This window comes from Myxocyprinus asiaticus, chromosome 35 (genome assembly GCF_019703515.2).
Source record: "Myxocyprinus asiaticus isolate MX2 ecotype Aquarium Trade chromosome 35, UBuf_Myxa_2, whole genome shotgun sequence".
Taxonomy (NCBI): Eukaryota; Metazoa; Chordata; class Actinopteri; order Cypriniformes; family Catostomidae; genus Myxocyprinus; species Myxocyprinus asiaticus.
In genome coordinates this window covers 7,202,838-7,230,423 of record NC_059378.1, presented here as the reverse complement: position 1 = coordinate 7,230,423, position 27,586 = coordinate 7,202,838, and the positions used below count along the sequence as shown (strand labels likewise).

Sequence of the window (27,586 nt, the reverse complement as noted above, 5' to 3'; positions counted from 1 at the left end):
TTTAACTCTTGTTTATTTGATATCACATGCATTTGAGTAGAACAGTCTTGTACCATTTTGACAAAAATACAAAGAGGAAGAAATATATTCAGTAGGGTTGGGCGAAAATGACCAAAATCTTATATCACGAAATGAATAATTTGATATCATGATAATGATATATATCACAATATAGTAAAAAATGTTCTGAAAAAAAAAAAAAAAAAACATGGTTTATATTAAATAACCATATTGTAATGCTTATTTTTGAAAAATCCAATCAGTGAATTAAATACATTATAAATGAAAACTATAACTTAGAAAACTTATACATTTTCTCTTTATTTGGAACTTGACAAACATAGTCAAAGAAAAAGAAAAAAACACTCAACTTTTAAATCAAGCTTACCATAATGCTAAATTACACATTATGCCACAAATTCAGTCATATGTTTTGTTGACCAATATTATTATTATTATAAACTTTCCTCGAGAAACTCAAAATCTTCTCCAAGCAATGCAAAAAAAAAAAAAAAAAAAAAAGAAATTACATAAGTAAAAAAATATATCCAACGAAATTAAACACTTCATTAGGCTCTTAATGATTTAAGTCATCTCTATAGAGAATATGTGAATATATGAAGGCAAAAATGGCAGTTTTTTTTTTTTTTTACTAATATCTAACATCATTGAACAGAATTTTAGTAATGGTGTTAATGTGTATTTTAAAACCCCTTTATTTTGATATATGACACCATATTGTAGCTGTTTTCCTTGTCAGTGGTGGTTAGGATTTTGGACTGTCTAGCTGTTTGAGATGTTTGACTTCCTCCATAGCGCTTTAAGGTAAAAAAAAATAAAAAAATAAACTCAGTATAATTAAAATAGGTCACGTAAATACATTATGAACAATTTACTGCGATTAACTGATTAATATGCAATAATGTAATCAATAAAAATTAACTCTAATCTGATTATGAGTATTTATAGCTGTATATAAAATATAATCTAATTACAAGTATTTGATTTTGTAATCTGATAATGTAATCCCGATTACATGTAATCGCATCCACCCAGCATGGGCAGAGTCAACTATAAGTAAGACATTTGTAGGTTGATTTCATTTGTAAAACGGTGGCTCTGTTATGCTAGCAAAACATTGCTCTGGTTGTTTAAAGGAATAGTTCATCCAAAAAGGATAATTCTCTCATCATTTACTCAACCTCATGCCAACTCAGATGTGTATGAATTTCTTTCTTCTGCAGAAAACAAATTAAAATTTTTAGAAGAATATTTCAGCTCTGTAGGTCCATACAATGCAAATGAATGGGTACCAAAATTGATGCTTCAAAAATAATTTAAGGCAGCATAACAGTAATCTAGTGGTTATATCCATGTCTTCAGAAGTGATATGACAGGTGTGGGTGAGAAACAGATCAATATTTAAGTCCATTTTTGCTAGAAATTCTTCTCCCTGCCCAGAAGAATGTGAATCACCAAAAACACAAGAAGAAGAATGTGAAAGTTAAAGTGGAGATTTATTGAGCAGGGAGGAGAATTTATAATAAAAACAATTGACAAATATTTATCTGTTTCTCACCCACATCTATCAAATCGCTTCTGAAGACATGGATTTAACCACTGGAGTAATTTGGATTACTTTTATGCTGATATATGTGGTTTTTGGAGCTTCAAAATTTTGGCACCCATTCACTTGCATTGTTTGGACCAAAAGAGCTGAGAATTTCTTCTTAAAATCTTCATTTGTGGTCTGCTGAAGAGAGAAAGTCATACATATCCGGGATGGCATAAGAGTGAGTAAATGATGAGAGAATTTTCATTTTTTTAGGTGAACTATCCCTTTAAGTGTCCATCCAGCCCATCACAGCAACATTGGTTCAAACAATCGAAGAGTTTTCTGTCATCTGTTTTAAAAAAAGTAATTATTTTTCCAATTCCATTTGGTGATGATATAGTTGCAAGTAAATTACACACTTCAGCTTTAACGTAAATTTGATTCACAGTGTAACAGTGGAATTATGAATCAATTCAGAAACAAACATGGAGACATGAACTAGTCATGAACAGAAAATTACTTTATTCAGCAGCGCAGACTCACAGTGGACCTGCGGAGGAATCTGAGGACACTGGCACAGAGGTACCAGCTGCGGTCACAGTAGAAGTGGAAGATGTTCACCCCCTTCCTGAGGTCAGTGACCATGTTTGCCTGTTAGGAGAAGATAAAACAGTCATGACGCACTCGTTCAGATTTTATAACTGTGTATCTGTTATTTCCTCATGTAGAATTTCACAGGAGAGAAGGAGGAATTTTTGTTGTTTGCCTCTTTCTTTGAGGTGACGATGATAGATCCTTCAGTTGGCTCTAAGCCTGTCACCTTTGAGCTCTCTATAGGTATGACCAGACTATTTATGTCATATGCTGTGGCTTTTAATAATTTAGTAATTTACTTAATAAACATAAATATTTACTCACTTAAAGGGATAGTTCACCTATAAGGGAAAATTCTGTTATCGTTTACTCATGTTCATTTTGCTCTAAACCCATATAACTTTCTTTCTTCCGTAAAAAAACAATAGGAGATGTTAGGCAGAATGTTAGTATCAGTCACCATTCGCTTTCATTGCATCTTTTTTTTTTTTTTTTTTTGCACATAACAAAAGTAAATGGTCACTGATACTTTAATTCTGCTTAACATTTCCTTTTGTGTACCACAGAAGAACAAAAGTCATAAAGGTTTGCATGGAACATGAGGGTGAGTAAATAAAGACAGGATTTTCAGTTTTGGGTGAACTATTACTTATTTCATAAAAAGTAAATAAATAAATAAAAACAACTATTTAAGTGCAATTTATCCTCATACAACTATGTGCTTCACAGGGAACTATGGGAAAACTGCAGATGTGGTGGTAAAGTCAAGCAAGATTGGTAGTCAGGAGAACCTGGCTGAGGACAGAGAGCCTCTGTTAGAATCAGAGGATGAGTTGGAGAGACAAGAGATGCTGAACCCAGGCCCTCAAGACAAATCCGTGACTGCGCCCAGAAGACCACAGGCCACTGAATATGACAGGTGCACTGACATTCTTTACCATCACTCAAAGTTGACCACTTATCGTTTTGTGGAGTGCAGTAGCATTATGGCATGAAAACATATAACCTCAGATTTTTTTTATTGTTCAGATCATTTAGTTGCATTCCTCTCCTCCGGGAGAAACCATGCATCTACGTGTGGAGCTACTTTGAAGATCACTCCTTCCGATTCCACAACAGCAACTGGTTGTCCAAGATGGCTGATAGGCTGGTAAGTGCTACACTATAGATATTGAATACTGTACTTTACATGAGCAGAATTCTGTGTACAGATATCTAAAAATGTATATTTTCAGTCCAAGATGCTGATTAGTCAATACAACGTTCCAGCCGTGCAAAAATACATGATACTGGTGGAGGCCTGGGTAGCTCAGTGGTAAATTACGCTGGGTACCACCCCTGGAGTTTGCTAGCTCGCAAGTTTGAATCCCAGGGCATGCTGAGTGACTCCAGCCAGGTCTCCTAAGCAACCAAATTGGCCCGGTTGCTAGGGAGGGTAGACTCACTTGGGTAACCTCCTCGTGGTCGCTATAATGTGGTTTATTCTCAGTGGGGCGCGTGGTGAGTTCAGCGTGGTTGCTGCAGTGGATGGCGTGAAGCCTCCACACGCGCTAGGTCTCCGTGGCAATGCGCTCAACAAGCCACGTGATAAGATGCGCGGGTTGATGGTCTCAGACGCGGAGGCAACTGGGATTCGTCCTCCGCCACCCGGACTGAGGCGAATCACTACGCGACCACGAGGACTTAAAAGCACATTGGGAATTGGGCATTCCAAAATTGGGAGAAAAGAAAAAAAAAAACATGATATTGTATCAGCTATGACATGAAATACTTAGTAACTGTGTACATCACTGCACCCATGGAAGCCAGCTATAAACCTTGGTTTATGTTTTACGGGCTGTTTGGGTGATTCTCACGAAACCTGTCAAGAAAATGTCCTGGTCTTGGTTTTAGAGTAAAACAAAAGAAACATATAAGAAATTATTTTTTGCATTAGCTTCTTTTTAAGACCATTAAGTATTTTTTTACATTGTGACATTATTTTCAGGACAGTTACACACATTTTTACTTCCAAATTCTAAATAACACAATGCAATAAAATGTGGTCATTATGATATTCTTATTACTGCAATGTGAAAAAAATTATATCTAATTTAAATTGTTACGTTTTTATACATTTTAGTTGTACTCATTTGGTTCTGCCTTTTATTTTCTATGATTTTAATAAAAATAAAAATAAAAACACTAAATTTGCTTAATTGTCAATAGTGGATAGTAAAAGTAAAATTGCTTAACTATCAGTATACTGTATATATATACAGTATAGATATATATCGACCAATAGTAGATTTTGCAGATATCAATAACTAAGGTGGTGGAAAAGGCCAAAAAACGATTAATCGGCAGATAGTTTAAAAAAAAAATATATATACATTTATATAATGTTAAAATATTTCTTAGTCTTTCCTTACTATGACAGGCACATACAATGAGGCTACAAGAGTCCAAAATGAATCAAATCCCAAAAGCAGTTTATTGTGCAACCAGAAAATTAAGATTTGGTGCATAAGATTTGTTTAACTATAAATAACCCTGAAATACACCGGTACTTTTATTTAAAAAATGACAGATTTGGCTCTGTTACAATGCTCTTTATGTTTATTTATGAGGAATTAAAAAAATGAAGAATTGGCATAGATTTTTGCTGATTAGTCAGCTCCCTAGTTCAGTAGTCAGGGCACTGAGCAGGGAGTCAGACATTTTTAGGGCTGCCTCAATCACAAAATCCAGTGCACTGAAATGTTCGCTCCCTAAAAAATCCCACAATGCACCGAAAAACCAGGGAGCATCATTGCTAACTATGTTCCCTTACCGGAAACGTTGTCATGTCTTCTGAAGTCTCTCAAGTCGTTAGATGACGAGCACAAGTGTAAAACTATGAAGTCCGAGCATTAGTTGTTTGTAATGTCTTTCATTCATAACTACCATGAAAGTGAAACAATCTTTTAAATATTTGAGTTGTTAAAAGAAGGTTTAAAATACACTTCTGTATATTTTCATTTCTTTATTTATGCCATTTATCTGTTATAATAACACTGTACATTTGAATATCTTCAAGGAAAATGAATGATAGTCATTTATAAAGCAATGATGCTGATTAATAACAGCTGCACTTCTATGTGAACTTCTAATTTTGCAGTGGTCTCATATATATATATGAAATATGTTTATTATTAGTATTATTATTATTACTGATTTTGAGTTAAATGTGAACAGGACATTTTCTTGACAGGTTTTTGATAGTCATCCATTTCTTCTTCAGAAGGATAACACAGAACACATTTTTCATGAAAAAATAACATTTGAATGAAAATGTAATATTTTCAATCTTTGTCCTTAATACTTTTATTATGTTGTAACCGTTTAAAAAGTAATAAGGTACTTGAGGTTGTTCTATGTTGTAAATATAGTCACGACTGAAGGGGTTGCAGGCCCACGCCAACAACGGCATTTAGCTGTGACTATATTCGTGATATAGCATGGCCTCATGCTTTATTGCTTAAAAGCAGCTTATGTGCTACTTTATTTCTCTAATGTTATTCCAAATCGATTCCATTACTTTATTGGATATATTTATTTTTTATACATTACTTGAAAGCAGTGAAAGTGTGTTCTGAGTGCCATTTATGTTCTACTTTCCATTAGGAATATGGCATCGATGAGGTGGAGATATTGTTGAAAAGACCAAAAAGCAAAGCTAAAGAACGTTTAGTGGATGTCGTCATGGAATTATTTTCCACTTGCAAGTAGGATTCATTTTCATGAGCACAATTGACACTGTTCTCACTTAAACCAAACAGTAGCTCTTTTTTACATAGCACATTATGGATAATAAAAAGATAATTCTCTCTGGATCTAAGGCAGTACAGCACAAACTTAGAGAGAAAGAGGAATACTCGCCAAAACACCCTGGATAAGTGCCGTGTGGGGCTTATCAAAAGGAACATAGTAAGTGGACTGCACTTTTATTTTTAATATGGAAATACATTGTTTAATAATTATCTAGTTATTGTAGCTCAACTGGAAGAGCATGGCGCCAGCAATGCCAAATGTCTTGGAGTTTTATTAATGATATTCAATAATTTGCCTTTAGTTTTTGACAAAAAATTTAAACACTTACAGACTTCGGTGAGATTGTGAAAATTATCGTATTTTTCCACAGGTCTTGCTGGCGAAGCAGGCTCTAAGAGTGAGAAAAAGAGTCACCAGAAATACGGTAAAAGACAGACTAGCAGACCTCAAAAATATTGCAAAGAGACTCCACTTTCTGGCACAAGAGGTAATGCTATTAAGATTTACTGACTTAATGTTTATCTCAATGTAGACTGCCTGGCCAAAAAAAAAGTTGCATACTCTAATATTTTGTTGGAATGCCTTTAGCTTTGATTATGGCGTACATTCATTGTGGCATCGTTTCGACAACCTTATGCAACGTCACAACATTTATTTCCGTTCAGAGTTGCATTAATTTTGGGCCGAGATATTATATTGATGACGGGAAAGTCGAACCACCCCGTAAAGTCTTCTCCAGCACATCCCAAAGACTCTCAATGGGGTTAAGGTCAGGACTCTTTGGTGGCCAATTCATGAGTGAAAATGATTCCTCATGCTCCCTGAACCACTCTTTCACAATTTGAGCCCGATGAATCTTGGCATTGTCGTCCTGGAATATGCCCGTGCCATCAGGGAAGAAAAAATCCATTGTTGGGATGACCTGGTCATTCAGTACATTCAGGTTGTCAGCTGACTACTTTTTATTGCCGCATAATGTTGCCGAGTCTAGACCTGACCAACTGAAGCAACCCCAGAACATAATACTGCCTCCAGAGGCATGTACAGTCGGCACTACAGTATGACAGGTGCATCGCTTCATGCACTTCCCTTCTTACTCTGACGCGCCCATCACTTTGGAATAGGGTAAATCTGGACTCATTAGACTCACTAACAAGTGGCTTTCTTGTGGCCACACAGCTGTTCAGCCCCAATCCTGCAAGTTTTCGTCGCACATTGTGTGTGTGAAAATGCTCTTGCTTTCACTATTAAACATAGCTGTGAGTTCTCCTGTCGATTTTTTACGATGTGACTTCAAGTGTTTTAGTGTTCCCCGATCACGATCATTCAAGATTTTTTTCCGACCACATTTCTTCTGCAAAGCTGACGGTTCACCACTATCCTTCCAGGTTTTAATAATTTGTTGGACAGTTCTTAACCCAATTCCAGTGATTTCAGCAATCTCCTTAGTTGTTTTCTTTGCTTGATGCAGGCCAATAATTTTCCCCTTCTGAAACACAGTAACGTCTTTTCCATGACCACGGGATACATCTCCCGACATCGTTGTTTAAGAAATGAGAAGCCACACACTGCATCAGTTAGGGTTAGAAGAATTGTTGCCAGCTGAAACATATTAATCACTGCAATAATGATCCAATCATAGGCTCTGCTTATTTAAATCCAAACAGTGACTTTTTTTTTTGGCCAGGCAGTGTATGTAAATTCATTTACCTGAAGAATATAGAAATAATCTACTCAGTTATTAGCCATGTACTGCGAGCAAGTCTGTGTGTTTGTGTGCTATTACTACAGCCTCAGAGCACTCTGCCCGATGTGTTTTTGTGGATGCTGAGTGGAGGCAAGCGAGTGGCTTACGCCAGGATCCCAGCACACTCCATTCTCTTCTCATTAGTGGAGGAGGAAAAGGGAAAAGACTGCGGCAACATCGCAACTGTGTACATGAAGGTACATTTTCACTTTATTTTTATTTTAGGAGCTTGACTTTTCAAAAGGTTTATGCATTGTATTTAAACTTAAAAAAATTCTGTCTCAGTATTTTTGTCTTGCTTTCCAGTAAATTCTTGTGTAAAACTATTTGCCAATGGGGTAAGAACAATAAACTTAATTCAAAGGAAAGCTTACGCCATTGGCAAATCTTTTTTTTTTTTCTAGTTTAAAGCATAAACCTCATTAAATTGGATTTCCCTGAAAAAACACTTAATATCTTGTTATTTTGCTTCTCAAGTAAATATATTTTGTAAATGTAGGTTTAGATATTTTCAGTGCAAAACAATACAAAAATACTAATTAGGAAAGTGGCCTACATAAATGTCATAAATATATAGGCCTACATATTAATTGTTAAAGGAATATTCAGAGTTCAATACAAGTTAAGCTCAGTTGACAGCATTTATGACATAATATTGATTACCACAAAAAAAAAAAATAAAAAATAAAATCAACTCGTCCATTCTTTTCTTTAAAGAAAGCAAAAATCTGGGGTACTGCGAGGCATTTATAATGGAAGTAAATGTGGCCAATCCATAAATATTTAAATAATCACTGTTTCAAAAGTATAGCCACTAGACGCAAACAATATGCGTGTTAACATGATTTTAGTGTGATAGAATAGCTTGTTAACCATTTCTGTGTAAAGTTATAGCCAATTTTACAGATTCGTTGCCATGATGTAATGCCGTAAACCCTAAAACGACCATAAAAACTATGATTTTAACAACTTTACAGCTCCAATACATGTTTTAATAGAAGAATTAATGTAAGTGCTTTTATAAAATTATAAGCTTCACATTTCTGTCTTTAAACCCTCCAAAAATAGGCCCCAGTCACTTCTATTGTAAGTGCCCCACTCTAACCTCGATTTTTGCATTTTTAAAAGAAAAGGCAGGACGAGTCGAAAGTCATTTTTGTGGTATTCAACATTACTCTACAAATGCAGTTGATTGAGCTTAACTTGCATTGAACCTGGAATATTCATTAAAGTGCTTAACCAGGTACTGTGGAATATTACTTCCAAAACTCTTATCTCTCAATAGACCCCTGGAGGACCAGTGGGGGAAATCTTTGCCAAACTGGAAGTCTATATGTGGCTTGGTATCACAAAGTATGCAAAAAACTGTGTCACAAGCCTTCCAGCGGAGTTTAGACCCATTCACGAGGAGGCGACGTCTGGTGCATTGATTCCCCGTAACATGCCTCCCACCAAATTAGCAGTGGAAGGTATTCAATTTAGCCAACACAGACCTCTCTGATATTCTCAATAATTTGTCCCAGACAGCTTTGAAAACCAATATATTTTCATTTGGATGACATTTAAATGTGTTTTCATGAAAATGACAATCCTTTCTTTGTCCATTCATTTTTTTTTTTCATCCAGACAGTCGTTATTTCCAGCTGCGAGCTCACATTTATCAAGCCCGTGGCATCATTGCAGCTGATGACAATGGACTGTCCGACCCCTTTGCCAAAGTTGTGTTCTCCACTCAGTGTCAGGTCACACAAGTGAGTCTCATACATAACAAGAGTGCAAAGACTTTTGTTCTAAACTACAAAAAATATTTTTCTTATTCTGTATTTTTGTCTTATTTTCCAGTAAAAATATCTAAACATCCTTAAAACAAGATAAATCGACTTAACATTTAGATATTAAAAGAATATTTGGGGTTTAATACAAGTTAAGCTCAATCAACAGGATTTGTGGTATATTGTTGTTTACCACAAAGAATACTTTCAACTTGTCCCTCCTTGTCTTTAAAAAAAGCTAAACTCTGGATTCCAGTCAGACACTTACAATGGAAGTCAATGGGGCCAATCCGTAAACGTTAAAATACGCACTGTTTCAAAAGTAGCCACAAGATGTAAACAATATGCACGTTAACATGATTTTAGTGTGATACAATCACTTACTAACCTTTTCTGTATAAAGTTATAGCCAATTTTTCAACTTTGTTACCATGACGACGTAATGGCCTAAACCCATAAAACAATGAATTAAACAACTTTTCAATAATACATACGTTTTTAGTTTTTTCTTCACCTGTGAATAGAATTTATTATATTCAAATGATCATACTACCTTATAAATAATACATTAAATACAAATAAATACTTAAACATGAAAAAATATGTTAAAAACAGTGTGGATATTCTTCTTTAATCCACAACTATGAATTTCTTGTTATTTGTCAAACATGCTTCATCAAATGGGAGTTTATGGCTAACAAAGGGCCAGTGTCTATTTAAAAAAAAAAAAAAGTGTCCTTTGATTATTATCAGTTCCAGAGTATATCACAAAATGAACACTGTAAGAAACAGCCACATGATTGTCTGGTGAAATATTGTTCACTTTTTCTTGCCCCTTTTTCCCACTGCTGGCTTCTTGCAGTATTTGGTCTTTTGATCTGAGATGAGGGAGTTAAATCCATGTTTTTAGACTTTTGTCTTTGCTTTATCATAGCCACCAGACTGTCCTCGTTGTTCAAGCCGATCTCTTTCTGCATTTCCTCTGCCTCTTTACATCCTTTTTCAGCCTTTCTTTTGCGGTTGTTCTTCTTCTTGACACTTTCATGGGTGAAAGCGTTAAAGGCTGACACCTCTTTAGCATCAATGGCTTTCTGCAGTAAATCATGGACACGTGGTTCATCTTCATAAGTGCAGCACAGAGCAGACTCCATGACCAGATCCACGTCTCCTTCATGTAGTAGGTACAGTCTTTTCTAGTCCTCCACCTCTTCATCAGAGCCGTTATACTGTTTCTCAAAGTCCAGTATTTCTTTTATTGTGATCTTGGGAAACAGTCTTCTCCAATGCTCCTCCCAATCTTGATCGAGGGTGTCTGACTCCTCATCCACTATTCCTTGTTCATCATAAATTGCACTTTGTTTCTTGTCGGCCAACACAGCATATGCCTTTCCCAGCACCTGGAATTTGGTCGTGGCTAACTCATCACCAGGAGCTCTATCAGGATGTACCTGCAGAGAGACTTTATAATAGCCGTGTCTGATCTCTGCATCTGATGCTTCTTTACAGACACCCAGGAACCACCTAATAAAGTTTTAACAGAAGAATTAAAAGTGCTTTTATAAAATCATAAGCTTCACATTTCTGCCCTTAAACCCTCCAAAAATGAGTTCACTTCCATTGTAAGTGTATCACTTTTTTAAACAAAAGGAGGTATGAGTCGATTTTTGTTTTTATTATTGTTATTTATTTATTTTTGTGGTAATCCACATTATGTCACAAATGCTGTTGATTGAGCTTAACTTGTATTAAACCCAGAATATTTCTTTAAGTCTTTCTATAGGGAAATCTAACAACATTGAGTAAGGTTTAGTGGTAATTCAAAGAGAAAACAAGTTTATTTTTCTTCACCGTTGACAAATGGCTTTTTCTTGTTTTAAGCATAAACCTCACCAAATTGTATAAAATTTTTATGAAGACAAGACTTATTATTCTTATGAAATTTTGCTCATCAAGTGTATATATATATCTTGTTTCAAGGATATTTAGGTATGGTTGCAGTATATTCCTATAACAAAAAAGTAGTGGATATGGAAATGCTTACTAAATTTTAGTCAATTTTCAAAAGATTTATTGGCATTTTGTGACGGTCCATTAAGACGTGTGATTATATCGTGTAGATGAGGCAAGGGCCTAGTTATTTTTCGGTCTCTAAGTGTGCATTGAAATGAGTCCTACTGCCTTTATTGATTGCAAGAATAAGAATTGTTAAATACTGTGGTTCTCATGTTTGTAGGTGATGGAAGAAACTCTGTCTCCCACCTGGTGTGAGTTACTGCTGTATGATCAGGTTCTGATGGAAGGCTGTAAGGATGACTTTAGGGAAGATCCTCCTGTGGTCATCATCAATATCTATGACTATAACAAACTAGTGAGTGCTAGTGTTTCAATCAACTGTAGATGCTGCTCAAAAGTGCAAAAATCCATGTGTGCTAAACACGAGTAGACCCAGATTTTACATTGGACATCAAGTGTAATAAAATTGAACAAAATTTAAATTAGCTTAATTGAAATGAACTGCATAGGCCTGACAAAAGGCAAAAAAATTAACTGGCCGAATAAGGCTGCATAGGCTGAATAAGAAAATTGGCAATTTTGAAAATGCATTAAAACAACAGAACATATGGAACAAACACTGGGTTAAATATTGAATTAGCATTAGTTATATTACCAAGAAACAAGTGAATGCACAAGACTTAAAAGCCCATTTATTTTGCTAACCTTACTATGCATGACTATATATATAGATTATGTATATGCTCATGAACATTGAATGTTTGTTTTATTTGATTTATATGTAGTTTAATTGAATGTTATCACAGGGCAGTCCACAAGCCCTTGGTTGTGCATTTGCAAAGCCAGAGCTCAAGTTTGTGGAAGAGCCATATAAAAAACCCCAGCTGCAATTTTTTGAGATCACAAAAGGCAAGAGCAAAGCTGGTGAAATCCTGGCTGCTTTGGAGCTAATCGAATTGGATTACTCAAGCTTTGGAGAGGTGAGGCCCCAGGCATTTACCTTAATTTATTGCTGAAGTCAGTATGGAAAGAATCTAGCTAAACCCACACACATACACATGACTTAAGAGCGGTAATATGTCTTTTAGAGAACAGCTTTATACATTTAAATTGATAGAAGAGGATCTGATGCTTCGCTTGATTAATATTTGTGATTTTTAGCCACATGTATGTGTAATGTCTTTATTTTACCTGACAGTAAATCTGCCTTTTTAACTTGTTGGTAATTTATCTCCACTTCTATATACAGTATGTAACATAAAGCTCTGAAAAAGCACATCTTTCTAAATGTCATATTTGTGTGTAATGAATCCGTCCCAGCCAGCTCTACCTTTAGACGTTGACCCCAAGGAGCCACAATACCTTGAAGAAGAGCGCCGATACATAATTCCAGAAGGAGTTCGACCTGTGCTTAGAAAATACAGAATAGAGGTACAAGGACACAACCTTTGAGAGAAACTAAGTCAAAATCAAGAGAGTTTTATGTAACGTTAACATTTAAATGGCTTAATTCCTCAAGGACAAATGGATTTTTACACAAACAGAGGTGTTTACAAATCAAACCTCAAAAAAAGGGTTTAGAATAGCAGCACATTGTGACCTGTAGCACTTTTTGCCAGCTGACTGGTTTGGTAACGGCCTACTGTGTTTTATCTCAAACCTTTAAATGGCAGGTGCTGTACTGGGGCCTGAGGGACCTGAAGAGGGTCAACCTGTTTGAAGTGGAGCGGCCTCAAGTGAAGATGGAGTGTGCGGGACAAATGATAGAGTCGGAGGAAATTCAGAGCTACAAGTTGAACCCCAACTTCAGTGATGTGGTTAAACACTTTGATGTTGTAAGACTCCTTCTCAAAGTAATAGAACTTATCTTAAGAGCATACATCCCATACAAGCCTTGATCACACAGTCTGTCTCAAACACAAAGGCTGGTGAGATTCTGGCTGCTTTTCAGTTTATCGAATTGGATGTCTGATATCTATTTTTAGCATCATCACCCAGTGTTCTTATTAGACTGCACTATTTATTATTTCATGGGAAAAGTAATAAAATTACTAATTACTTTACTTTAAAGTTACTTTCTAAAACACTTTTCACAGAAAAGTTTGTTTTTCTGCTCAACCAATTCAAAATCATTTCTATATTTCCTACACATAATTTATATTTTATTAAAAATTCTACATAAATAATATTATTTAAAAAAAATGTGCAACATGGGGGCCTGGGTAGCTCAGCGAGTATTGATGCTGACTACCACCCCTGGAGTCGCGAGTTCGAATCCAGGGCGTGCTGAGTGACTCCAGCCATGTCTCCTAAGCAACCAAATTGGCCCAGTTGCTAGAGAGGGTAGAGTCACTTGGGGTAACCTCCTCTTGGTCGCTATAATGTGGTTCTCCCTCTCGGTGGGACACGTGGTGATTTGTGCGTGGATGCCACGGAGAATAGCGTGAGCCTCCAAACGCGCTACATCTCCGCGGTAACGCGCTCAACAAGCCATGTGATAAGATGCGCGGCTTGACGGTCTCAGACACGTCCTCTGCCACCCGAATTGAGGCGAGTCACTATGCCACCATGAGGATTTAGAGCACATTGGGAATTGGGCATTCCAAATTGGGGAGAAAAGCGGGAGAAAGAAAAAAGAAAAATGTGCAACACAAGTAATGTGCTTGAAGTAATTAACTTAAATGTCGGTAAATGTAATCTGATTACGCCAATTTAAGATTGAAGGCATTACGCTACTTTCTTACTAAAACTAATTAGATTACCAAATCTAATTACTTTGTAATCAGATTACACCCAAAACTGGTGAAACTGTTATTCTTTGTTAATTTATTTTTTATTTGTGAATCATTGTTGATTTATGCTACACTTTATGCTAGTGTATGCTAACACAAGAGGATTTGGTTTGAGATGATTTTAACAGCTTACTGTATTTTATATATATATAAAAAATTAAACTTTGTGTATGGCTTTATTTCTTCTGCAGAACGCAAATAAATATTTTTAGAAGAATATCTCAGCTCTGTTGGTCCATACAATGTAAGTAAATGGTGGCTAGACCTCTGAAGGTCCAAAAAGCACATAAAAGCAGCATAAAAGTATTTTTTACTATAAATCTCTGCCTTTGACCAGCCCCGACCAGTAGGTGGCAATATGCACGAAGAATATGAATCGCCAAAAAACAAAAGAAGAAGAATGTGGAAGTGAAAGTGAGATTTATAGTAAAAAAAAAAAAAAAAAAGGATTTAAATATTGATTGTTTCTCACCCCTACCTATCATATCGCTTCTGAAGGTATAGATTTAACCACTGCAATCATATGGATTACTTTTATGCTGCCTTTATATGCTTTTTGGACCTTCAAAGTTCTGGCCACCATTCACTTGCATTGTATAGACCTACAGAGCTGAGATAATCTTCTAAAAATCTTTGTTTGTATTCAGCAGAAGAAAGAAAGTCATACACATCTGGGATGGCATGAGGGTAAGTAAATGATGAAAATTTACATTTTTGGGTGAACTCAACATGAAATAACCTTATTTACTTTAGTAACACACATTCCTGGTGTTATTGTGAACAATGAATCGGTGCACATTATTCCAAAGATAAAACAATTTTTTATGAAAATGTAATAACTTGCTCTACCTCCGAAACCTTTTTGGATGACATCACTAAGCCCTCCTAATTTTCTGCCCCTCCCCTCCAACTAACTTGTCCCATAGAGAACACTTTTTTTTTTAATTATTATTATTGTCCAATCAACTTCCAATGGATAAATTATTGCCCTACATTTTTGCTCATTTCATTTGGAAATACATCAAAATGTTACAAACAAAATGGGTCGGATGAATGCCATTTCATGTTTACATTTAACATTTGACCAAGATTTGATAAGGATTAAACATCTACTTCCTTTATGGTTGCTGAGTTTGTTTGAAATTGAGTTTAACTCATAATTGGACATTGTTCCTGTATATCCAGGAGCTTCCAGAGCTTGTCTACTTGCATCCTCCTCTCACTATCTTTGTGATGGAGCAGAGGGCGTTTGGGAGACTGGTCTTGGTAGGAACTCACGTGGTCCAAAGCCTGGTGCAGTTTGGTCCCAGAGACCAAGAGGAGTGGAAGGATGTGGAGGAGGAGCCAGAGGGTATGGAAGCATCTCTAGCTCGTATGTTTGTGGTCGAAAGGCCAGAATGAAAGCATATGTTGTCCTGATATGTGTACATGAATATTTTACATTCACAATTGCACCACCCTCTCACACTCTGCAAAATAGGACCAGACAAAAAAAGGTTTCCGTAGTTCTACTGGTAGAGCATGTCGCCTGCAATGCCAAAGTCATGTGTTTGATTCGTAGGGAATGCACATACTGATAAAATGTATGTTTCATATTTATCTTAATCTCTAATTCTATTCTTATTCAAGTCTTGTAACCAGTCAACATATTTACATGATGCATACTTGATCTGAATATGACCAATCCCATTAATATCGGCATATCATTGTGCATGTAAGTGCGTTCATTGACATTGTCTGCTCTTGTAAACATTCGGATGGTCTACAGTTTTTATACTTTTGTAATTTGACTCAGTCTAATTCAGGAGTGAGTACTGTTTTAGTGTTTAAAGGGATAGTTCACCTAAAATGAAAATTGTCTTCTCATTTACTCACCCCCTTGCCATCTAAGGGGTGTATGGCTTTTTTTCTTCTGCTAAACACAAATTAAGATTTTTAGGAAAATATCTCAGCTCTGTAGGTCCATAAAATGGAAGTGAATCGTGATCAGGCCTTTGAAGCCCCAAAAATGAGATAAAGTCAGCATTAAGGTAATCCATAAGATTCCAGTAGTTTAATCCATGTCTTCTGAAGCGATTCAGTTGGTTTTGGGTGAGAACAGACCAAAATACAACTAATTTTTCACTGTGCATCATCATCTTGGAGTTCTGGTCACCATTCACTTGTATTGTATGGACCTACGGAGCTGAGATATTCTTCTAAAAATCTTTGTTTGTGTTCAGCAGAAGAAAGAAAGTCATACACATCTGGGATGGCAAGAGGGTGAATAAATGATGAGAGAATTTTCATTTTTGGGTGAACTATCCCTTTAATTGTGGCTAAATCTTCTCTTATTATTTTAGAGAAAAAGCCTCCCAAAAAGACTACTCCTCTAACCACGGTGATAACCATGGATTTGGGAGGACTTCCCTTGAAAGATACCAAAATTCCAATCAAGGCTCTTAACTTAGTCACGGTAAGTGTCAGTTTTCATTTCTCAGTTCACGAGAATGACCACTTTCTTCAGTGTTCTTCCATTTTCTGCTTCCAAAAGTGGTTTTATTATTATATTCCATTCCATCCTCCACTAGTTTTCAGAGGTTTTCCCCAACACTTTTAATCTCAAATGCAGCCATGTGCAACTTTCATGTGGTCAGTGGAGTATCCAGGCTGGGTGTGATGACCTTAGCTGGTTGCCTTGGGATGTTTTAAAAAGCTCCTAATCAGCACTTATTACATATGGTTTTAACCATCCGTGGTCTACAGTTACTAAATGTGAAGCCCATTGAACCCATTAACCTGCTGATGATGGTGTGAATCTAGTGGTTTGTTGAGTTTAGTGAAGTGTGCTCCTGTGGCAGTTTGAGCTCCTGCTGTTAGATCACTCTGATTAATTGGGCAGCCACCGCATAGCCAAGACCCCTGCTGACATCCAAATGGGATGCTTTCAATCATGAGTGTGTGTTTGTGTGTGTGAGAGTTTGGCTTTTTAAAATCTGCAATCTTGATTTGAGTGGGCATAGTCAAAGTTTTATTTGTCACATACATACACAGTGGAACCATGACTGTCCCTTTATCTTAAAGAAGTTGAAAATTCTATGTACATAATAAATAAGAGTTTAGATTAGCAGAAAAGAATATGCCTTAGAAAAAATATTAAAAAGTAGTATTATGTCATAGCAAATTTTGTTTTAATTAACCAAGCCATTTACTTCTCTTTTACCCTCTGTACTCTTCACCATGATGACAGTAGACATCAAAACTGCTAATTTCAATGTAATACTCAGTAAAGTTGCTGATTATACTGACTTGTACAGTTTTCACAATGTTAGATTGTCTTCATTGATTTTAATACACTGTCCTGCAAATAATGATGAACAAACATTTATTTTTCTGATCTGATGTAATATTTACAAAGTCGACTCACTTAATCTCTCAATTTCAGGCTCCAATAAAAAAGGTGACAAAAAATGAGGAGTTAGAGGAGGAGGAGCCAGAAAAGGAGGAGCTTGATTGGTGGTCTAAATATTATGCATCTTTGGCTGAACTTGAAAAACAGGTGAGAAATCATTTTTCTTTACAGATTGCTTTAAACAAGGTGTGTTTGTGTGTTTTTTTTTTTTTTTTTTCTCAACATGTAAAAATCTTGTTTGCTTCCATCTCTTCTTCAGGAGGAGAAAGATGATGACATGGAAGATGCACAAGATGGAGGTATTAAAATGCAAGATAGATAGCAAAAATACACTTCAAGCACACAATTTCACAAAAAGATTAAGAAGTATGATAGGTTTTAAATAGTAAATACAGTGGCCCCAAAGTAATTGCAAAAGTGACTGAGAAAAGGTCTAGCATATTTTGTTTGCAGCTGAAACTTTGGTTATCTAATGCATGCAATGACATTCATATATTTTTTTAAGTGTCCAAATATTTTTTGAGGACATTGTATGTGAAGTGCTTAGTCAGCTGGGTTGAATGTTTCACACAAGAGCTCTTCGATCACATCACTTAATGTGACATTTTACAGATGGAGGGCCCCTGACCATGTCGGCCCTAGAGGCAGAGGAGGATGAGACTGCGATTGAAATGGAGTCTCCTGCTCCAAAGAGGAAGAAGATTGCCACCTTAAAGGTTTGCAATAGTCTTGAGATTTCTATTTGGTACAATTTCAACATAGCCTGTACAGTACTGTATATATAATATATTATAAAGGTAGTTCTAAGGCATTGTAATGCACAGTGCCTTGTAATACAACTTATAATCAGTTGCATGCTCTCGTAAATAATAGCAACCACAGTTATAATGCCTAATAAGACTTATGTCTTCCTGGTTGTACTTTCAACACCAACTATCATGTGATGAGTAACATGTTATCATGTGTTATAAAGCATTATGTAAGGTATAACCATGAATAGGTAAGTCTAAAGGAGTGCAACAGTGGCTGCCCACTTTTCAGCCGTCTGGGTTCCGAAAGTATTTTTCCCATTCATTTTCCCCATAGGCTTTTCATAAAATCCTCCATAAAAGAGTTAAAAGCCATGAACCAAAGCATCCAGAAACGAGGTGAATCACAACATTACAATCTTTGTTTTGAGGCAAGAAAATATTTGAAAATCAGACAAAAAGATAAAGGTACAAGGCTATGTACTTACCGTCTTTCACAAGGGCACGAACTACAATCCCATGAAGCAATGTGAATGATATAATTAAATAAAAGAACAATGGGAATATATAAAACTATTAATTTTAGGTTGTTGATTATAAGTATAGAAAATATATATTTTATGTTTATTGCCAAATATCCCGATAACTACAAATACGTAGATGAGTAGTTTAAGGGCGAACGGAGACCGACTTGGTTGCATCATTCAAAGTGTGTCATTGGTGGGCGGTCGCACCTGGGCTCGTTTCACAGGCTGTGTTGGCCGTGGATATCTGATTGGTGAAGCTTTCTCTGCTGGACCATGAGTAATGTAGTTGTTTACCAGAAATTCTGCTACAAGATTTTTAAACAATGAAGTTGAAAAAACGCAGTTGGATAGCTTCAACGGAAGCATATAACATTGATGAACAACCTCAGAGCTCACATAGGTCTGTCCTTAAAGGTTTATAAGTTATCATTGAAAAATCAATGTGTCAATATAAAAAAATGAATGGGATTTTTACTTCCGGAATCAGACTGTTGCTCTCTACACACTCAAAAACATTTTGTAAGCCTATTTTATATATATATATATATATATATATATATATATATATATATATATATATATATATATATATATATATATTTATAGAAACACATTCTATATATATATATATATATATATATATATATATATATATATATATATATATATATATATATAGAATGTGTATATATATGTATGTATGTGTTTGTGTATATATATATATATATATATATATATATATATATATATATATAATGTATGTTTAAGATTTACACATTTCAATTTCGTAACAAATTTCCATCAAAATGAATTGTCTAATCTTTAACAAAATTTAATTAATATAACATTTTATAACCATGAATAGGTAAGTCAGTGACACCTAAAAATATATATTTAGGCTTAATTTTAAGATTTCCGCATTTCAATTTCAAAACAAATTTGCATCAAACTGACAAAATTAAATTAATAATGATATGAAATTAATATCTGTAAACCTCAAAATATTTTTTGAGTGTGTGTTGTGTTGTGTTATATGTTATGTTTCATGTGTTATATTATATGTTATGTTTTTTGTTTTTGTTATGTTTTATGTTATTTTATGTTATGTTTTTAGTTTTTGTTATGTTTTTGTTATGTTTTATGTTATGTTTTATGTGTTATGTTATGTTGTATGTTATGTTTTTTGTTTTTGTTATGTTTTATGTTATGTTTTTTGCTATGTTATTTGATTTAGTTTGTAATGTTTTGATGCACTGTTTTAATGTTTTTCTCTATCTCTATCTTTATTTTTTCTATTTTCTGTAAACCTGCTTTGGAAGTATATGTATTATAAAAAGTGCTATACAAATAAATTCAATTATTATATTATATTATTATATTATATTATATTATATTAAACAGGCTTTAAAGCCGAAGTATGTTACTTCTATGCCACTGGCACCACCAAAAATAAACAATGTTTTTAAAAGCTTTCTGAATACGCCCCTCATGTGCTGTTGTTCAAATAGTCAGATAGTCCCGTCCCCCAACTCATGCCATTGGTTGAGTAACATTGTTGGGTGTGGTTTAAGCGGGTCGCTCAAAGCAAACACACTAATTTTTAGTAGTTCTAAAGGTAGAACTGTGTGTTCTCTTTTTCCATCCTTCTCATTTTGTTTATATATTTCCCCAGCTTTACAAGTCTGAGCTGGAAAATGAATTCAGTCAGTTCATGGATTGGTTGCACATATTTCCTGTGTACAAAGGCAAATCCAGCCTGGAGGACGAAGAGGAAGATGAAAGTACGAGATATATGGGTAAATATAAGGTGAGATGAGCACTTTGAAATGGCAGTGTGATGGCATGCATGAATAAGTTGGAGAATTAGAGTGTAAAGCAGAGTTGTGCTTCATTGCAGGGATCGTTTCTAATATACCCCATCGCTCCTGAAGTTGAGGATGCAGACTGTCAGATCACTAATGGACTTCCCAAAAATACACCCATCAAAGTCCTTGTGAGGGTGTATGTAGTAAAAGTGGGTATGAATGATTATTAATCATTCTTATTATCATCATATACTAAATTACTATAATATATACCTTTATAATTATACTATATATGATATATATATATACAGTACTGTGCAAAAGTTTTAGGCACTTGTGAAAAATGTTGCATAGTGAGGATGTCTTCAAAAATAATGCCATAAATAGTTTTCATTTATAACTTAATGTCATACAAAATCCAGTAAACATACAAATAAGCTACATCAATATTCGGTGTGACCAACTTTGCCTTCAAAACAGCACCAATTCTCCTAGGTACACCTGGACACAGTTTTTCTTGGTTGTTGGCAGATAGGATGTTTCAAGCTTCTTGGAGAATTTGCCACAGTTCTTCAATCTATTTCGGCTGTCTCAATTGCTTCTGTCTCTTCATGTAATCTCAGACTGACTCGATGTTCAGTGGGGGGCTCTGTGGGGGCCATGACATCTGTTGCAGGGCTCCCTGTTCTTCTATTCTAATCTTTTCTATTTGCAAAAGTAATAAAGTGGGAGTCTAACATTTATATTTCCTATTGACACACTACAGCTAAAGATATAAATAGCCATCTTAAGACAAATGTTTTTGTGAAACATCTTATGTGCCTAAGACTTTTGCACAGTACTGTATTTTGGCTAATATTTCTTTCATTATGATTGCCAATTGACAACATTTGTACATGGGTAGCAGATTTTATGTTCAAATGTATATAATTGTAAAAAGGAAAGTGGAGTTGGAGTCAATTATGTCATCCCACTTTTGCTCACACATTAACTGGCCTCATTTGTTCTGTGCATTTATCTGTCTTTTCTGTCTATCAATTCTTTTTTTTTTTTTTTTCATAAATACTGTCTTTGTGAACTTCAAGGCAACCAACTTGGCACCCACAGACCCTAATGGAAAGGCAGACCCCTATGTTGTGGTGAAAGTTGGCCAGCAGCAAATGGACAGCAAAGAACGCTACATTCCCAAACAACTGAACCCAGTGTTTGGAGAGTGAGTAAAGGTTTAATTGGGAATGTTCAGACAAAGACCAGAGACAGTAAAATGAATGGAAGAAATCACAATCCCGCCTTAGTGTCTGAGGAGCCAATCTTTTTTTATAGGGACAGGGCTTGGTTTTTCTTTTCTTTTGATGTACCGCAAATCTTTTTGAAAAGTGTGATCTGAAGTTTACAATTTCCAGATTACATCTACAAACAACTGCATTGTTTATTTGACTGACAGCTTGCTTTATGTGCGCTCTGGTCTCCCCACAGGGTGTTCGAGCTGACTGTATCCTTCCCTCTAGAGACAGAGCTCACGCTGTATGTGTTTGACCATGACCTGGTGGGCTCTGATGACTTGATTGGCGAGACCCGCGTGGACCTGGAGAACCGTTTCTACAGCCGCCACCGCGCCGGGTGTGGTCTGGCCCTTCATTATGATAAGTGGGTAATGGTATTAGCTTGTGGTGATGGCAATTATGATGATGGTTATGATGATTTATTCTCATTGTCATTACCAGTACTATCACCACCATCATTATTTCTGACACCTAACCCACTGCTTTCAAGCTAAATTTGTGAGAGCTCTCATTTGATAATTTGCAGCAATGGCATTTAAGAGACAAAACAGCCTGATTTTCATTTGACTTCTACAGTTTAAATCATATTAAGCTATCTTGTGATTTCAGGGATGGCTATAATAAATGGAGAGACGCCAAGAAACCCACTGCAATTTTATTCGAGCTCTGCCGCAAAAATGGGATTCCATCTCCAGAGTATCGGGAGTCTGAAATTAAAGTTCTCAGCAAGATCTTTAAAATTCCCAACGAAGCTTTTCCAGAAGGTAGAAGTACTATTTTATAAATGTATAGCTAAATTTGGACTGAAAAAAATACAGTACAAAATATATGAAGACCCAGTTTACACGTGTTATTAACCTTTCTATTCTGATCAAGTATGAAGAAAATATGAGAATGTGTCCTGTATTGAGGGCAGATTGCTGCCATCTGTTGAAAAAAGAAAAATAACATAACTTGAAAATCATGTTATGACAATAATAGCCAGTAGATGGCTGTAGTGTTCTCTGCAGCTACCTACTGTGTAGTAATTCTACATTTTATCAAGTTATGCTTTTAGATATACTGTATAATTTGACATTATCAAACTGCATGTTTTAAAGTCTTACCACTTTATTTCTGTGTGTATTTTTTCTGTATTGTGGCTTATTTATATATTGTATCTGACAGATTAAAAAACATTGCTCTCTTTTTTAGTCTATTGGAACCACGAACAGCAAAGAAAATGGTCACATATTTTTACGACCGCTTAGACTTATAAAATCAAGTCCACATTTTTTTGTGTGTTTAGATGGCTAGTGGGGGAAAAGTCACAAAGTCTTGTACTGCTCAGATAAACGAAACTATTTTTATTACATCAGAAAATTGTATTTCTGTCAAAATGACCGAACAGAACAGGAAGGTTAAGATGCGTCTTGGGTGACAACATACAGTACCTCAATCACTATGTCAGTCTGCTATTGCCTGATAGTAAAAAAAGAAAATTAAAAAAAAAATCACGCAACCGGCAAAGTTGAAAACTCTTGTTTTAGCGCATTGGTTGATTGACAGGTGAGTAGGAGGTGACTTTGCTGCTGTCCGGGACGCATCTGGATGGATTAGGGTTTACACTGCAAATGCGATGCTTCACATGCGTTTTTGACTACCTCTGTATGTGGTTTTGATATCCGATCACAAAATGTTTTGCACTGCGTTTACACCTGTGACCACTTGTGATTGGATCACCGAAACACATCTTAATATCAGTTATAAATAGGGTAAAAAAAATCGTTTTATGTGGCATTTCTTAGTTCTGAATGAAAAGCTGGTCCAGCTGTTGAGTTTTGCAGGTTTTATGGGGGTTTTAGTTTTTTCAGCTGGGCAGAAAGAGAGACCAGCTGGCCAACAAGCTACAAACCATCTTGGCCAGGATGGAAGAACATCAAGACCAGCTTAAACCAGCCAAGACCAGCAAACCACCTTAGGCTGGTTTAAGCTGGGGGGGTTTTTCAGCAGTGATGACACACTAATTGCTTTAAGCATGATGTTGCTTTAAGTATCTGTCTATTAATATGATACTTTGTGTTGCAGAGTTGCTTAAGAAGAATAAGAAGACCGAGGACGACTATGCAGAGCTGGATGAGCACAAAGCTCTGAGTGTTCTACAGAGTTGGGGAGAGATGAAGGAGTTTTGTGAAGGAGCATATCCTCTGGTACCCGAGCATGTGGAGGTCCGCTCACTGCTTAATACAGAGAAACCAGGCCTTCCTCAGGTCAGACTCCAGTGCTCACTCAGCAACTAATTAGCATGCTCAAGTCAAGCCCCTTGTCTTCTATCTGCTATCTTTTTTTCCTCTCATGTCTTTGTCTTGACCTTGACAGGGTTATGTTCACATGTGGATTGACATGTTTCCCGTGGATGTACCTCCACCAGCACCTATTAATATCAAGCCTAGACTTCCAGTGAGGTAATCAAGAGACAGAAATAAAATGATAATCATTAAATGATATTAAACTGAACCAATATACAGTATAGTGTCCATTTTAAAATGTCATGTTCAAAAGACACAATAAATATAGAGAATAAAAGTTGTTCCCACATCCCTGTTCTCTTTCAGCTCTAACTGACTTCTTGCTGATTTACTATATTTAATTACTGAGAGAATTTTTCCCACTGTGTTTTTTAGTTATGAGCTGCGTGTGATCATCTGGAACACTGATGATGTCGTACTGGATGATGTCAATCCTTTTACTGGAGAACCATCAAGTGATATTTACGTTAAAGGGTCAGAATACATATGAGAAATGAAATAGCCCAGATATTACATATATGTATGTGTTATAAATATATATGTGTGTTTATATGCACCAGCTGGATTAAAGGTCTGGATGGTGAGAAACAGGAGACAGACGTGCACTTCAATTCCCTAACCGGAGAGGGCAACTTCAACTGGCGCTTTGTTTTCCACTTTGACTATCTGCCCACGGAGAAAGAGATCATCTATAAGAAGAAGGAGTCCCTGTTTGCCATTGAGGAGACTGAGTTTCGCCAGCCAGCTGTTCTGGTGCTGCAGGTCTGGGATTATGACCGCATTGGCTCCAATGATTTCTTGGGTTAGTGGTTTTTTCAACTGGTCAAGTGTTGAGGGTTTATTCTAAATCCAGCCAAGGTTCCTATTCATTTGAGTATTAGAATAATATCAGAGAACCAGAAAAATGTGCTTCATATGGTAACATCTAAATCAGCTGGTTTTATTGAAGGAAATCATATTTATTATAAAACAGTGAATGGACAAACAGAGTTCCAAAAGTATAAAGTCCTCTTTATTGTGGAATGAATTTATCAAAGCAATTGCCTTTATTTTTTTTCTGTTCCAAGCCCACGTACATGTTTTCTGTATTTACTGGCATACTTCCCTCTTTCAAGGCTAGCAAACTCGTAAAATTTCACTTCCATGATGCGATGAGTGATGCTTTTCATGTGGAGTTCAAAGTGGAACATCCCATTACTAGGGATAGTAACTTCTGATTCCTCTTCCTGTTCCTTAAAAGTTATAGTAATGATTCTTTTAATATTTTTGAGGAACAAAAATATTTTGAAATGATTAATGCAATTCTGATTGGATTTACTGCCATTAGAAGTCATTCGTTAGGGAATCAGTCTACACTGATCACGCTGTATGTTTCACACTGTAGATTCAAATGAACTTGCTCAATAGAGTCATTCATTCAGAAATCGGACTACACTGATCGTGCTGCATGTTTCACACTGTAGATTCAAAAGAACTTCCTCAATAGAGTCATTCGTTTGTAAATTGGACTAAACTCTGGTTTCGCGATGTAGATTCAAAAGAATCGCCTCATAAGTGTCACTTGTTCAGGAATCGGACTACACTGATCGCGCTGTAGATTCAAATGAACATGCTCAATTGAGTTATTCATTCAGGAATCGGACTACACTAGTCGTGCTATATGTTTTGCGCTGTAGATTCAAAAGAATTGGCACAAGAGTCATTAGTTCCGGAAATGGACTACACTGGTCGTGCTTTATGTTTCACGCTGTAGATTTAAAAGAATTTGCTCAAAAACTCTGTAGATTCAAAAGAACTTTATTCAAAATAACCTTTTCAATTGAGTCTTTCGTTCAGGAATCGGACTACACCGGTCGCGCTGTTTGTTTCACGCTTTAGATTTAAATGAACCGACTCAATAGAGTAATTCATTCAGGAATCGGACAACACTGATAACTATGTACAATATTTTTCGCATTGTAGATTCAAAAGTATTTGCTCAATAGAGTCAGTTGTTCGGGAATCAGACTACACTGATCATGTTGTGTTTTGTGCTGTAGATTCAAAAGAATTGGCTCATAACTGGCATTTGTTTCTGGAATCAGACTACACTGATTTCGCTGTATGTTTCACACTGTAGATTCAAAAGAACTCACAGTAGAGTAATTTGTTAGGAAATCGGACTACACTGTTTGTACTGTATGTTTCGTGCTGTAGATTTAAAATAATCTGCTTAATAGAGTCATTCATACGGGTTTCAGACTACACTAGTCATGTTTGTTTCATGCTGTAGATTCAAAAGAATTGTCTCGAGAGTCATTAGTTTGGAAATTGTACTACACTGGTCGTGCTCTATGTTTCACACTGTCAATTCAAAAGAACTCGCTCAATAGAGTCATTCATTCGGGAGTCAGACTACACTGATCGTGCTTCATTTTTCACACTGTACATTCAAAAGGACCAGCTTGTGTCATTTATTCAAGAATTGGAATACACTGGTCGCACTGTATGTTTAGTGCTGCTGATTTAATAGTGGTTTTGCAGCACTGTGGAATGGTAGCAGGAAATACTGTCAGAGGATTTTAGCATGGTTTTTTGTCCGCATCTGCGAAAGAATGAACATTGGAGAACCATTAATGGAACCGAAAGACATGAAAATCTTTCGGCTCTGGTATTTAAAATAAGAAATAGTACTCGTTTCCCAACCCTATGCATTACTGGTTTTTAACATCTTTCTTTCCGATTCTTGACGTCTCTGTAGGTTCCATAGAGTTGCGTCTCAGTGATATGGTCCGTTCAGCAAAGTCATCAGAGCAATGCTGTGTAAAGATGGCCAAAGACAAGGCTGGCCCTCGCTTCTCCATCTTCCGCAGCAAGAGGATGAAGGGTTGGTGGCCGCTCATTAAACTCAAGAGCCAGGAGGACATTGAGAGAGAGGAGAGAGAGGCAGAACAAGAGAAGAAAAACAAGAAGAAGAAGAAAAAGAAATCGAGCAAGCGTAGCCAGATGAAACCAGAAGATCTGCAATTTGTAGACAGTAGTGGGAACACCTTCCTCTTAATGGTAAATGTACATCTACAGTGCACCAACACAGAGGAAAACCAGTGTGGCTACATACATGTTTTAATTTTAACTGTAGACTCTTACTCTTTGTTCATTTGTGTGGTTTTGAAGGGGAAAGTAGAGGCCGAGTTCCACCTAGTGACAGCTGAGGAAGCTGAGAAGACCCCTGTGGGCAAAGCACGCAAGGAACCTGAACCACTGGACAAACCAAAGTAAGGGACTCACAGTCTGTGCGC

At 36.1% G+C, this 27,586-nt stretch overlaps 1 protein-coding gene across 1 annotated transcript in view; it reads left to right on the top strand.

Annotated features, from left to right (window-relative positions):
• Positions 1 to 27,586, top strand: part of fer1l4 (fer-1 like family member 4) — a 46,454-nt gene that overhangs the window by 16,228 nt on the left and 2,640 nt on the right. Inside the window, exons 16-45 of the mRNA XM_051672914.1 lie at positions 2,085 to 2,188; positions 2,284 to 2,392; positions 2,879 to 3,068; positions 3,179 to 3,299; positions 5,795 to 5,895; positions 6,010 to 6,097; positions 6,312 to 6,428; positions 7,733 to 7,885; positions 8,974 to 9,157; positions 9,315 to 9,439; positions 11,694 to 11,828; positions 12,280 to 12,453; positions 12,794 to 12,904; positions 13,147 to 13,308; positions 15,451 to 15,616; positions 16,608 to 16,720; positions 17,690 to 17,803; positions 17,916 to 17,955; positions 18,269 to 18,372; positions 20,605 to 20,739; positions 20,830 to 20,946; positions 21,823 to 21,950; positions 22,214 to 22,384; positions 22,630 to 22,784; positions 24,088 to 24,269; positions 24,379 to 24,464; positions 24,684 to 24,782; positions 24,869 to 25,110; positions 27,049 to 27,350; positions 27,462 to 27,562. Coding sequence (XP_051528874.1) covers positions 2,085 to 2,188; positions 2,284 to 2,392; positions 2,879 to 3,068; positions 3,179 to 3,299; positions 5,795 to 5,895; positions 6,010 to 6,097; positions 6,312 to 6,428; positions 7,733 to 7,885; positions 8,974 to 9,157; positions 9,315 to 9,439; positions 11,694 to 11,828; positions 12,280 to 12,453; positions 12,794 to 12,904; positions 13,147 to 13,308; positions 15,451 to 15,616; positions 16,608 to 16,720; positions 17,690 to 17,803; positions 17,916 to 17,955; positions 18,269 to 18,372; positions 20,605 to 20,739; positions 20,830 to 20,946; positions 21,823 to 21,950; positions 22,214 to 22,384; positions 22,630 to 22,784; positions 24,088 to 24,269; positions 24,379 to 24,464; positions 24,684 to 24,782; positions 24,869 to 25,110; positions 27,049 to 27,350; positions 27,462 to 27,562 — 4,129 coding nt within the window. The remainder of the gene's footprint in view (positions 1 to 2,084; positions 2,189 to 2,283; positions 2,393 to 2,878; positions 3,069 to 3,178; positions 3,300 to 5,794; positions 5,896 to 6,009; positions 6,098 to 6,311; positions 6,429 to 7,732; positions 7,886 to 8,973; positions 9,158 to 9,314; positions 9,440 to 11,693; positions 11,829 to 12,279; positions 12,454 to 12,793; positions 12,905 to 13,146; positions 13,309 to 15,450; positions 15,617 to 16,607; positions 16,721 to 17,689; positions 17,804 to 17,915; positions 17,956 to 18,268; positions 18,373 to 20,604; positions 20,740 to 20,829; positions 20,947 to 21,822; positions 21,951 to 22,213; positions 22,385 to 22,629; positions 22,785 to 24,087; positions 24,270 to 24,378; positions 24,465 to 24,683; positions 24,783 to 24,868; positions 25,111 to 27,048; positions 27,351 to 27,461; positions 27,563 to 27,586) is intronic.